Below are 11,983 nucleotides of genomic sequence, written 5' to 3' on the forward strand. Positions count from 1 at the left end.
GGATTAGATCCCAGGGTCTTCGGCTACTGCTCTAGCAGTATTTGTGATATTTGTGTTTCCTTTTGCTGTTTCTCTTGAGAGTCCAGCGTATTTTATTGTATTGGTGAACACGCATTTTGCATGTATAGTTTGGTGTAATTTGTGGAAAGATCGTTTACGACATATTCGCTGTATGAACTTAACCCACTTAACCCCCTCGTTTTAAACAGGTGAACATATAGAGTTAAGCCGCGAAAAGTGGGTTAAGTTCGTTCAATTATCAAATGTTATTGATTGTTTCCCATCTCTGGTTCACTTAAAATCTTGAAAAGCTGCACTGCTCCAAAGCTGCGGTCGCATTAGTCAATACTTTTGCATTTAACAAACAAACAAATCTCGCCGAGTTCTGGTGATGTCACAGCTGCGCTCCAAAGTTATCAGCCTCTACAAGCACGTAAGTTCGCTGCAGCAACCACCCGGGCCGGCCACGTGCATTCCGGCGCATTCCATTGGGAAAACAGGGCACCCCCACCCCGCCCAAAAAACATTGCGTAAACGTTATTTCCTCCAGTTGCAGTATCTGGGCCGTGAGTATCCCGGCCAAAATGGGCCTCAGAAGTTCCGCAAGCAAATCCATGACGCATTCATGAATCACAAAGATGAGAGTGATCCCAAGAAGATTGTGGCTTTGTTGGCGCAGGGACGCTACCTAGCCAAGGAAGTGGAAGCGCTCTATTCTTTGAAGAAGTATCGGACCGTGAAGCAGCGCTATAGCTACAATGAATAGATCTGCAACGGCGGTGTTTAAGTTTATGCGGATATTGAAATTCAAGGACTGACGACGCGAGAGAGAGAAATATGATATGCTTTTTGCTTTAAATAATACACACACATATAATGCATATTCTTTTGCCAAAGCAAAACAACGCAACTCCCAACACACCGCACACCCTATAAAATATCAGCACAACACTCCCTATGCCTATACGCTATACAAAAACCTATTAATTCATAATTTCGAATGTCTTGTCAATGTCTAACTTCAAGTTTGTGATTGATGCAAAACCCAACAAAAACAAAAAAAGCGAAAAAATGGACGTAGCGAATAAAAGAAGCAGTCATTGAATAACCAAAGCCGAAAACGAAAATAATTGTATGGGGCGACCTTGAACTGGCGGCTCTTTTTTTTGTAGAGGGCGGGGAGGAAGGCCGGTCGCGCATGTGATATCGTTACTGTTGTACCCTCTGCAGAGGGTATTGCGATGTTTGCAACAAAGACAAGACCTCACATAAAATATATACATATATTCTTGATCTTAATGATATAATTAGCGTAAATCACGAGCCATATACTATTTAGATCCAAAACGATGTTGGAAATTGCATATTCAAGTTTATATCTCCACATATGTTGTTCCAAATCGAATCCTTTTACTCAAGAAAGTTCACAAACTTAAGCTTCAAAAGATTCTTTATAGCCACTATAGAATGGCTCAATCTGTAAAGGGTATCAATAGCTTCGGCGTCGGCTGCACCTCTACCTTTTTTGTTGATGAGATGTCGCCCGGATAAAAATACCCACGAAATAATATCACGAATGCGTTTTGGGCGCCGTCCGTCTCCGTTTCTCTTATAGACAATATTGCGTATTTAAATTATTCAGACGGGCGGCTGGGCTGATCATGGGGTCGCCCCTCCAAGGCGATAAACAACTTCCGACGCCATCCATCGGGTTGATTGAGCTTTTATATTACTCTGACGAAAACATGAAAGCTTTCGCGCAATCAAGGGGCAAAAACAATACGATTTTCAACGATCAATGCAGCACGGGAATGTAAAACTGATAAGTGTGTCCAGGGTTCAGATGATGTCAATATGAAAATCGTGTAAACTCATTCAGATGTGACCGTCATTTGCAGGCACATTACATGATTCGCTTTTTAGATTTACGTACTTACTTACTATTTATAGAGTACAAGCTGGATTTACATAAAGCGCTGATGCGATGGATTTCTTGACTAGATAGACAATGGGATGCCTTTTTCCACTATACACTTTCTTATTCAATCATTCTTTTCACTCTTGTTCATTCCTCCATTTCCACAATTGAATTCAATAAAGAATCGTTAAATAAATTGATTTACATTATAGCCCATGGAAACTACACTTCAACTCGAATCTGTTATCCGTAAAGGATTTAGATTCCACTCGAGTTTTAACTAAATTTGTGTAGATACATATACACTCCTAGATTTTTTCCAAGGAGGAGAAAAGTCGTGAAAGAAAACTTTAAAAATTTCTTTTGAGAAATACAAAAGAAAACCAAAATATTTTGGCACTAAAAACTACAGTCAACCGCTTGCAGTCGATATAGCTTCAAGGATGTTTATCACCCGCAACGTAATACAGACATTTTAGCTTCGAACTATAATCGATTATAAGGATTTTTTCTCTCAGAATACAATGTTAACAGACAATCTGATGCACTATTGAAGTATCGAACTATACAAATTCTAAAAGTTTTTTGTCTCTACGATGCAGTGGATTAAAATAACAATATATACTCAGTGTCCTACAAGCAATATAAGAAAGGTTCTGTTATCTAAAATATTTACACAATATCCGAGGCACCATATAAGCCAAAAACTTTTAATAATTGGAATAATTTTTGCCCAATTTACAATACTTACAGAGCTATCCTATACACCGTCTAAAAATCAAATAACTTTAATAGTAAACATGTTGTTCTTGGTCTTCAACAATGCAATGCTAAGAGATTACAGTACAGAGTTATCTTCCACATCTTTTAAGCATCAATCTATAATAATAATTCTTACAGATAACAATATTTATAGACTATCCTCCAAACCATTTACGCATCAAACTGAAGGTATACTGTTGTCCATTCTAAATCTAACTAATCTAATTTAAACACAAACGTCAAAGTATTTTTCCAACATAACCGAATACATTTAATACGTTTATAATAACTACATTTGGCGTATAATTAAAATCAAATAAAATACTTATATATCGTACAATATATATCGTAAACGTATGATTACAGTATAATTTCCCTAACAAATTAACACTTTGATTGCATTAATAATCTCTTAAACAAACCGAACACAACTACTACGAGTAATAATCGAATAATGTTTGTGATATTTGTGTGGAGAGGGGTGAATGTAAAATAATATTCGCATGGCGCTTCACTAAACGTTAACTAAACCAATATTTGCTAATACGAATCCTATGATAAAAATCACATTCTTTTCCAGTGGAAAGCGTTATGGTAGTGACTCGGACATAACAGAGAGCATTCACATTACAAATTCATTCATTCAGCCGAATTCGAAGCCCAGAACATCGTCCATGCCGTAGTCGAAGAAGCGAAAGTCCTCCTCGTATATTTCGTACAACTGGCGTATGGCACCGATTGGCAGGGGATCGAAGTATTTACGAAGATTGGCACGCGTGCTGGAGGGCTTGTGGCCGGTGGGGAATGTCAGATTTGTGGCTCCGGCCAGATACAACGCCAATGCGGAATCATCCAGCAATGTGTCATATTTGCCTGGAAAAAAGAGTCGTGGTCAGATAGCGATTTCGAATGATGATGTGGTATCCTCATACGCACCCACAACATTGTATTTCATTACGCAGGGATTGCACAGCTTGGCTATCACCTCCCAGTGCTCATTGTACGCCGATTGATTGGCCCTGCTGAGCTCTGGAGTAAGCAGATACTCCACGAATTCTCCAAACGTGACGTCGTCCCCATGTTCTAGCGACTTGTTGCTGGCTTCCGGGCGCAGTTCCCGCACAATCTGCCTGCCCACACGCGACTGAAAGTACCGAGCACTCGGGGAATCACCCTCCAGTTTGTTGCGATAGGCGGAAAGCAGTCGCTCGAATGGATGCCGCACCAGGATGAAGCGCGTATAGTCTTCGCTGAGCACCTGCTGCTTCTCCTGATCGCTCAAATCGTAGAACTTGGCGAACATGCCCACCGAATGGGCCAGAGAACCGGGGATTTGCAGGGGATCTGTGCCATTATGCCACTTCCCCGTTAGTAGCATCAGCACTCGCTTCCAGTTCGTGCAGGCAACCTGGAAAACGGCAAAGAGAAAAGCGGCATTAGAATTTGTTTAGTTTCAAGAGGTATTCCGCAATTTAAACAAAATAAACAAGAAATATGTACATATCCGATTGAGGCCACAAGAAAAATACAATTCTTCGTTTACATTTTCCCTATGAGTTATTTCGCCAGAATAATTTTTTGGGTTTCGGAATGAATCATACATTTCACATAATCACATAATTCAAAGGAATACTTAGATAAGCCTATAGCATATCTTCCATTACTTTACGGGGAGAACCCATTAGTGATAGATAAAGGTCGAAGAAATCTATTTGTTGTTGCTATCATTTTGCACACTCATTGAAGAACTATTCCAAAAAGAAGTTCTGCAAAGGGGCAAATATTATCATTGTCATCATTATATTCGATATTTCTATAGATATCTGTTATCAAATTAGTTTCGAGTCACTTCATAAAGTAATTTGTGTAATTCATTTAGCTTATTTCTTTTGAATAGGATATATTATCAATTAACAATAGTCATTGAATTGAATGAGATTCCAAGTAGATCCTTTTATGGCCTTAGGCTGACAATTGTTGAACTGAAATGGATAACTTTGATAGCATTTAAATATAGTTTAAGGAACTATAAGTAGGGACTTAGAGAGACTTGGGCCAGGGATCTAGTCTAATTGTTTTTGAAATAGCAATAGAGCAATAGAAGGAGCTGGGAGCAACTGCTAATATATTTCTATATGTCAAACTTTGTCACCCAATATACATATGTACATATCTATTAGTCATAAAATCAATGTCTAAAAGAAGCAACAGTCGCAAGCAATTTTCGGTCAAAAAAACTCGAGCTCAATAGTCCAGTCAGCGCTTTTCGAGGAGTTCTGTTGCTGGGTATGAAGTACTAGTAAAAAAAAGGTATCATATTCTTGGGATCGATGTTCAGAAAAGTGACCCCGTCTGGACGTCTGTTTTTTTTAATGCCATTTTGTTGCAATTTTGTGAGTGTTAATCGTGAAATTACATCTCTTCGGAGACCTCTGTCAGGCAAGTGCTTTCATTATAATTGCCAACTGCAATAAATTATAATTTTCGCCAAGAGAGAAAGATCTGCTTGGGGGATAGCCAACGGCCGAATGGGGCACACACATTGGGCAATAAGTCAAGTCGTTGAAGTCAACCAACGAAAACTATGCACAGCCTTAGCCTCAAGCAGCACATCAACACTGAACACACACAAACAGTACGTATTACTAGGGGCAAACGAGTACTCGCGTACAGCTCGAAAAAACAATTGTATATAAACATTTTGGTTGGGCGGACAGATAATGCCGAGCGCAATTAAACACCGCAAAAACATTTCACATTACAAAAGCAAACAATTCCCATGTAGACAGTGGAACCACAATCCAAAAAGAAACGACAGACGGAGGTTCAAAAAGATCAGTTCAGTGGAACAACTGGCATATGCCAAGCAGTTTGATGAAAGCGAATTTCTTAAATGTTTCAAAAGATTTAACCAAACACAGCAGCGTATACATGTATTTTCAATCACTATTGCTTCAGTGCACCCCGCTCGCATGATCCAAGTCCAAGTTTTCGATTGTAAGTGCTTTCAGTGCAAAGGGATATGTCCGCAGTGTCGAATGAAAGAATGTTTACCCAGTATTTCAAGAATGCGAGTACTTACAGTACTCAGTTATTTGTCTAGATCAGAGGAAAACGAAATGGAAACCTTGAAAAATGTTTAGACAATCTAAACCATGTTTTCCCCCACTCGATCAAGCCCATAGTTCATGGTGAATGCTTGGAGGATCTGTCAACAAGTCAAAAGAAAACGAAAATGTGAAAGTTTTCAATCAGGCTTTCGTTTTGTGCCTTTCAAGGTTTTACTACAGCCTGAAGGCCTTGTTGCTCTAGCCATAACTTAGCACATTAAATTGTGCTGTAGAAATAATATTAGGCTACAATTTTGTTAATTAAAAAAATAATGTTTTGCTTGATTAAACCAAGGCTCACAGAGCAGACTGAGTGTTTAGAACCACATTCACCACTCAAGTGAAATTTAAACATTTCTCATCTTTTCAATCAATCTCGTCCCACTGTCATATTCGCTCTCCAGCTCTAGGGGGTTTCGGGGCCAAAGTTCAGAGTAATGCTGAAAATACGAGTAAGTACACTCTCAATACATATGTACGTAAGCTATCGTAAACACAAATATGCGAACTTAACGCAATTCATTTATAGCCATTAAAGTAACACGCGACGGCCGCATACTCGTAATGAGTAGCCGACTCTCTGGGCGAGCCTCCATCACAGCAGCAGCAGCAGCAGCAGTGGAGGAGGATATCGGGGTATACGAAATATGATGTGGAGAGGGTTATTGGCCAAGGGTAAACACAAACAGTTTACGACTTCATGGAAGAATGAGCTGGGAAAACGCTTGACCGACGCGCGCGTGTACATACATACATACATATATGAAAAGAGTCGAATATGAATAATAGCTTGTAATTATATGATTTAAGAGATCCCCCTCTCATTGTTCGCTCTGCCAGATTATAGACATGGAGTGGAGTGGAGGCAATACTTTGATAAGGGGAACGTGTGTATAGCCACTTCAGGTGGCATGTTCGCTGACACGCCTACTCCCTCCCTAGTCACAACATTCTTCAATGTCTAACTAAATTTCTATACTCAACAATGATTGTTAATCTCTTAGATCGGATAACAAACCTAGTACACTCTGTTCGAACTTTGCGATTTGTTAAAAGCAAATACTGCGGATAAAAGTGATCTGCAGTCTGAGTTGTTTTACAGATAACTTCATCAATATATTATATAAAAAATTTTTGGGCCGTCGTCGTCCCATATGTGGGCAAAAATGAATTGTCCGACCATGTCTGACCGCCAAATAGTTTCTTGATATTTGGCTCTTGATAAATCAAGTAAACTCTTGATAAATCAAGTAAGTTTGAGTGTCCCTAGCTGATCTATATTTTGATATATTTCTTATAATTAAATTCCCTTATTAAAAGATTATTTTTTTAGAATACCTCACCAATCATTTCTATGAATCGTTTTTCCGGGGAATACGAGTAGTATGTAAATTCCTATAGGTTTAAATTCGTACAGATTAGGGTACTTTTTAGAAAACTAATCCCACTAATGAAACTATGATATGTATTTCTTCTTTTCTTTTTTGGTCCCTTAAACATCCATCAGTAATCTTCTATAGCACAGCCATATATCTCACAATTATATCTTGTAGAACAACAAATGGGTATAATTCGAATAAAGAAAAGATTTTGAAATGTGTGCGTTTAAGATGACATTTCCTCCACTACCCTAAAAAGGCGGATACTGGGTACTGGTATAACCAGACTCCACAATCAAGGTTTGTATCGCATTGATAAGTAGCGTAGAATTCCGCATGCCGCATGCCGCATCATTCATTGGCTATTACTCTATTGTGCTCTGTGGAGGAGCCGAAATGAATTTGTTTGAAGAACTAAAAAGGGGTTCAAAGGTTGTCCGGCAACATGAAACAGGAATCTATTTTTATGTCAAGCCGCCTCACACCAAGCAACCGGCATCGGGCGGCCACTCTGACAATCTAATCTTATAGTTTTGGTTCTAATGTTTTCCAATAACTTATTGGCTGATAAGCGGGTGGTACTATTGTAAGGCCATTTCCTTTGGTTAATTTCCTCTATAGGTAATTTCCTAATCCAATTAGTTAAAGCAATCAAAGGTGCATAGAGTTTAAGTTAATTAATTTTTGTATATACTTATATAGATTGGATTGGATTATCTGTGGGGAAAAGACGTCACAGAATAGATGGCCTCATGGGGGCCATTCCACAGATAATCGCCATATATTTGCAAATATTTCTATATTAATCTCTAAGTTCAGCTTCGTTTTAGGTCTTATCAACTAGAGAATGGGGACAGTGGCACTGAGCCAGCGGTTGGCCAGACCCATTGAGACATTGACTTTTGACTCCCGAGCTAAGCAGATCACTTTAATACGAGTAGTAGTCAGTAGTTGGCAAGTGAATGCAAATCTAGTTGGTAATCTATTGGTGGCTTAGATCACAAATTACAAAAGTTGTAGATTATTACGTATAATTACAAGCCATTTAACAGAATAACTGAGGGTCGAAACTGATCGAGAACAGTCGTTTTGAGCTGTAATTGAGCATTTAATTCCAGTGTAATCAGCAGTATATTCAAGGAATATACTATATATGAGTATATATATGAAGTGAATGCTGATATGAGTGCGTAAGCCCCTTTCGATAAGACATGCACTTGTAAGTCTGTATAGAACCGAAACGGACTAGAGTTAACTGCAAGCTGCATATACGTGCCTTTATTTGTATAAAGGAATATAAAACATATAAATCAACGGAAATTTTACATTTAAAACTGTTCTAATACTAGAGCAGTCCCCATAAGCTGATAAATTTGGTTGAGGAACATTTTAATTGATTTTTCCATACAAAAATAAATGCCTGAACAGGAGATTGTTCGATTATAAGGAAATTCACTGTATATATACAAGTGGTTCTCTATAATATAATGCTGCTATGAGAGTGTAAACCCTTCGATAAGCTAAAAGTGCCTACAAATGCGCTTGTAAGTCTCTATAGAACCAAATTGGGTGAAAGAGATCACTTAACTATAGCTTCTAATTGTGGCCTAAGCAAACATAGACTCATTGGTTGGATCTTCTTCGCTTGTCACTGCCACGAGCTGCAAGATAAACAAAAAAACCTCAACACATGCTTTGGACTCTCCGAGTTTCGAAGCAAAACGAGAACACGTGAGGCACAAGAAGCAGAGGAAACAAGTTTTTTTATAAACAAAGCAGAGCAGGAAAAGAGAACTCGGTGTTTATGCCGATTTTTGACTAATGCCGACGCCTTTTTTGGGACGGCACATGGCAACCACAATAATGTACAAATATGTATCATCATATGTGTACATCATTCATGACCGTCGGCTCGTTTTTCAATCTTTTTGCTGCGTCAGCAGGAAGCCAGCGGTTGACATACCTTTGGCACATAGCAGTAGAGCAGCTTGTGCTGCTTGTCCACAATCATATGATCCATTTGCAGCTCCGTGAGATCCTCCTGGGTCTGGGTGTGCTCGCCGAGTAGCTCGCATTGGCGCTGCATATACTCCTGCCGCTGAATATTGATGGTTTGTGTCAGCTCCAGGCTCCGCTTGGTGATCTTGACATTGTTGTTGTTCCCATCCTCAAACGGAGTGCAGCGGGTGAGAGTGAAGATGGTGGTGGCAACGAGTGAAATGCAAAACCAAAGCGAAACCAGTTGATGCATAATGCAATGCAGGTGGCCTCCTTACGATTGCTGACGACCAGCGACTGGCTTTTCAATGATCCGATGTTTATGTTATAAAAGATTACTACTGTCATTGGCTGTCAGTGGATGTGCTCTGCTGGCTATTTCTGCCTTTGGCAACCAAAGTACTTGACGCGATGAACAAACTTCAGGGCGGCAGCGTTCTCAATGCCCAGCTCTGTGAGGGTGGCCCGTCCGTTTGAGCGGTCGTCGATCGGCTGATTCGTTTCCACGTTGAAGAGGCCAAAGCAGCGCCATAGAAAGTGCCAAGAAACGAACGCGCGATGATCGTGCCCGTTGCGCAGTGCGGAATAAACTAACTCGCCGGTGGAGCTCGGCATAGCTCCACCAGCAACTTGCTGCTGCCGCTGTGGATCTTCGGGCCCGCCGTCGGCCAATCCACGACGCCTGAGACTCTCTTCGTGCCGCTCGCGCTGTCTTCGCTTGTGCTCGGCGCGAGATATCACAGCAATGGCCTTCTTAAGCTGCGCGATGGTCGGTTCGGGCTGATGGAGCTGCGGAGAGAAAACATTAGAGAGAGCATGCCTCAAGAGAGAGAGTTTTGTTTGGAGTTCCATCGTACATTCGTTGCCTAACCATTCAAAATTCTAAATTGTACAATACGAAAATTGTACAAGATTTCGGATATCACGACAAACATAATAGGATATGAGACTCTTCTCCCTGCTGTATGGCGTCGTCGTCAGGAACGTAGACAGGCGGGTGCCGGCCCCGCTGAGACCCTTTTGGACCTCACCCACGGGTATGCTAACAGATCGGTTTACACTACGGATTTCCCCCATTTAAAATTCTTCTGTTAAGGTCCGCAGACAGTCTTCTTCTGGGGTCCTGTTTTCAAATGGGTATGGCCGGATCGGATCCCTCCCTTAGGTGTTTGATCCCCAACATTGCTCTCTCTTTTCTCCTATAGAGCGTGGTTTTAGCTGGGCTTGGTGATGTGCTTAATCGACAGCCGCATCTGATATCAAAAAAGCAGACACTTGTCCTAGCTTTGAGTGGTGTCCTATGGTCTCGCTGGTCTATGGTCATCAGGCCCAGGAACTATAATTATATGGCCTGCAATGCTGTGATGTCTGCTTCCCAAGTCGTCCTGCTGTGGAGGAGCATTAGTAATGATCTGGTCAAGGTGTGGCAGGACTTTCGGTCACCCCGAGGAGTGGAACCCAACAGCACTGTCCCACTTTCTAAACAAGATCATTAAAGAGTCTAAGCATGCTAACAAATAAAACTATTGACGCTGTTCTGGATTGACATTGCGGCGCCAACATTTCACTCGTGAAATATTGATCGATTGGTGATTGAATCAAGCTAATTGATAGGCCGCCGAAAGCGAGTGCAAACAGCTGCGTTTCCAGATACTACTAACCACAATTGTCAGGGTGCTGAGTCCATCTCGCTCCACGAAAATAGTTGTGGCGTTTCCCTCTGCGATGGCAATCTGAAATTATGAAACATATTCAATACGTGAACACTGACTGGCGCATAACGGTAGCCGTTTCCCACAATAAAGCCGATCAATTAGCATCTGTAGAGTCTTCAGACCGGGCAGTAGGTCAGTCATTGAGAATGACGACATCAATGATGGCAGAACACCCTAGTGTGCTAATTGCTTGCCTCAACTGTGCGAAATCGGGGTCACTTACCTCGCCCAGCAGCTCCGTGGCCGTACAGTCACAGGGTATGTCCGAGAGTACATCGAAACCCTGCAAAATCTGACGGAGTTCTTGCTCTGTGCTGTCCACCAGGTTATTGTGCTCGGAACATTCGGCGGCGTTGCACTGGCGTCGAGCAGTGATCCATGATTTGGTTTTTTTCTTCTTTCCCTTGCGATTGCTTAGTATCTCCTCGTTTCGGCTGCGTGCTTCTCTAATTGCTTTCTTGCGCAGATTTACGGGCATCTGCTGCAACTTCTTGTAGGTCAGGACATTGGTTTCCGGCGTTCTTAGGTGCTCCTCCGGTGGAAAGCGTTTTGCTCTGTGTGGAGAGCGTTCCCTTCTGTGTGGGGAAGAGTGCTCCTTTCTATGTAAGTACACTTTTCTGTGTGGTGAGCGTTCCCGTCTAGATGTCGCAGCGCCTTCTTTTCGGTGTGATGAGCGTTTCCTTTCGTGTGAAGAGCGATCCCGAGACTCTCTACGATCTGACGCAGTGTGTGGGGAGCGTTCTTTTTTGCGGGAAGAGTGTTTCCTTTTGTGTGATGTGCGATCCTTGCGGTGTGAACTGCGTTCTCTTCCATGTGAAGAAGAGCGATCCCTTCTCTGTAAAGAGTGTTCTCTTCTATCAGTAGAGCGATCTTTTCTGTATTCCCCTCTATCCATATTTTTATTTTACGTTGTTTATTGAACAATAAACATAATTTTTGCTCGGCGGCAGATCAGCTGGTTTTGCAGTACAATCGATAGCGCTACAATTACTATCGTAGCTACGTATCAATACATTTTTGCACTTATGTATGTGCGGAGTATTCAATAATTTAAATGAACTGAGGTCAATAAGTGAAGTGAAAGCTATTTTCTTCATAGTA

General features: G+C 41.1%; 4 protein-coding genes across 4 annotated transcripts; 2 read left to right on the plus strand and 2 right to left on the minus strand.

Annotated features, from left to right (window-relative positions):
• Positions 1–249: 249 nt before the first annotated feature.
• osi (electron transfer flavoprotein regulatory factor orsai) lies at positions 250–1,119 on the plus strand. The gene is made up of 2 exons (XM_001357050.4): positions 250–433; positions 551–1,119. Exons 1-2 carry the CDS (start codon positions 392–394, stop codon positions 764–766), a joined length of 258 nt encoding a protein of 85 aa, XP_001357086.1. The 5' UTR covers positions 250–391; the 3' UTR covers positions 767–1,119.
• A 1,495-nt stretch (positions 1,120–2,614) lies between these two features.
• On the minus strand, positions 2,615–9,458 carry LOC4817708 (carbohydrate sulfotransferase 11). Its single transcript, XM_001357051.4, has 3 exons — positions 9,133–9,458; positions 3,617–4,088; positions 2,615–3,553 (listed from the first exon to the last, which is right to left on the minus strand). The coding sequence occupies exons 1-3, from the start codon at positions 9,418–9,420 to the stop codon at positions 3,324–3,326; spliced, it is 990 nt and encodes a 329-aa protein (XP_001357087.1). The 5' UTR covers positions 9,421–9,458; the 3' UTR covers positions 2,615–3,323.
• A 48-nt stretch (positions 9,459–9,506) lies between these two features.
• Positions 9,507–11,884, minus strand: LOC6903277 (uncharacterized). Its single transcript, XM_002132940.3, has 3 exons — positions 11,106–11,884; positions 10,829–10,900; positions 9,507–9,956 (listed from the first exon to the last, which is right to left on the minus strand). Exons 1-3 carry the CDS (start codon positions 11,775–11,777, stop codon positions 9,543–9,545), a joined length of 1,158 nt encoding a protein of 385 aa, XP_002132976.3. The 5' UTR covers positions 11,778–11,884; the 3' UTR covers positions 9,507–9,542.
• Positions 10,010–10,745, plus strand: LOC6903278 (mitochondrial pyruvate carrier 4-like). The gene is made up of 3 exons (XM_002132941.3): positions 10,010–10,204; positions 10,264–10,304; positions 10,373–10,745. The coding sequence occupies exons 1-3, from the start codon at positions 10,111–10,113 to the stop codon at positions 10,661–10,663; spliced, it is 426 nt and encodes a 141-aa protein (XP_002132977.1). The 5' UTR covers positions 10,010–10,110; the 3' UTR covers positions 10,664–10,745.
• Positions 11,885–11,983: the final 99 nt, after the last annotated feature.

This window comes from Drosophila pseudoobscura, chromosome 4, assembly GCF_009870125.1.
Source record: "Drosophila pseudoobscura strain MV-25-SWS-2005 chromosome 4, UCI_Dpse_MV25, whole genome shotgun sequence".
Lineage (NCBI taxonomy): Eukaryota > Metazoa > Arthropoda > Insecta > Diptera > Drosophilidae > Drosophila > Drosophila pseudoobscura.

What these genes read in the sequence shown, in the direction of transcription:
- osi (XM_001357050.4), top strand. Translation starts at nt 392, where the DNA reads ATGTCACAGCTGCGCTCCAAAGTTATCAGCCTCTACAAGCAC. An exon ending in TTATCAGCCTCTACAAGCAC is followed by an intron (nt 434 to 550) that starts GTAAGTTCGCTG and finishes TATTTCCTCCAG; the next exon opens with TTGCAGTATCTGGGCCGTGA.
- LOC4817708 (XM_001357051.4), bottom strand. Translation starts at nt 9,420, where the DNA reads ATGCATCAACTGGTTTCGCTTTGGTTTTGCATTTCACTCGTTGCCACC. An exon ending in TCTACTGCTATGTGCCAAAG is followed by an intron (nt 4,089 to 9,132) that starts GTATGTCAACCG and finishes GCCGTTTTCCAG; the next exon opens with GTTGCCTGCACGAACTGGAA. An exon ending in AATGAAATACAATGTTGTGG is followed by an intron (nt 3,554 to 3,616) that starts GTGCGTATGAGG and finishes TCTTTTTTCCAG; the next exon opens with GCAAATATGACACATTGCTG.
- LOC6903278 (XM_002132941.3), top strand. Translation starts at nt 10,111, where the DNA reads ATGAGACTCTTCTCCCTGCTGTATGGCGTCGTCGTCAGGAACGTAGAC. An exon ending in CTTTTGGACCTCACCCACGG is followed by an intron (nt 10,205 to 10,263) that starts GTATGCTAACAG and finishes TCTTCTGTTAAG; the next exon opens with GTCCGCAGACAGTCTTCTTC. An exon ending in GGGGTCCTGTTTTCAAATGG is followed by an intron (nt 10,305 to 10,372) that starts GTATGGCCGGAT and finishes TTTCTCCTATAG; the next exon opens with AGCGTGGTTTTAGCTGGGCT.
- LOC6903277 (XM_002132940.3), bottom strand. Translation starts at nt 11,777, where the DNA reads ATGGATAGAGGGGAATACAGAAAAGATCGCTCTACTGATAGAAGAGAA. An exon ending in CCACGGAGCTGCTGGGCGAG is followed by an intron (nt 10,901 to 11,105) that starts GTAAGTGACCCC and finishes TCATAATTTCAG; the next exon opens with ATTGCCATCGCAGAGGGAAA. An exon ending in TCAGCACCCTGACAATTGTG is followed by an intron (nt 9,957 to 10,828) that starts GTTAGTAGTATC and finishes TTCTCTCCGCAG; the next exon opens with CTCCATCAGCCCGAACCGAC.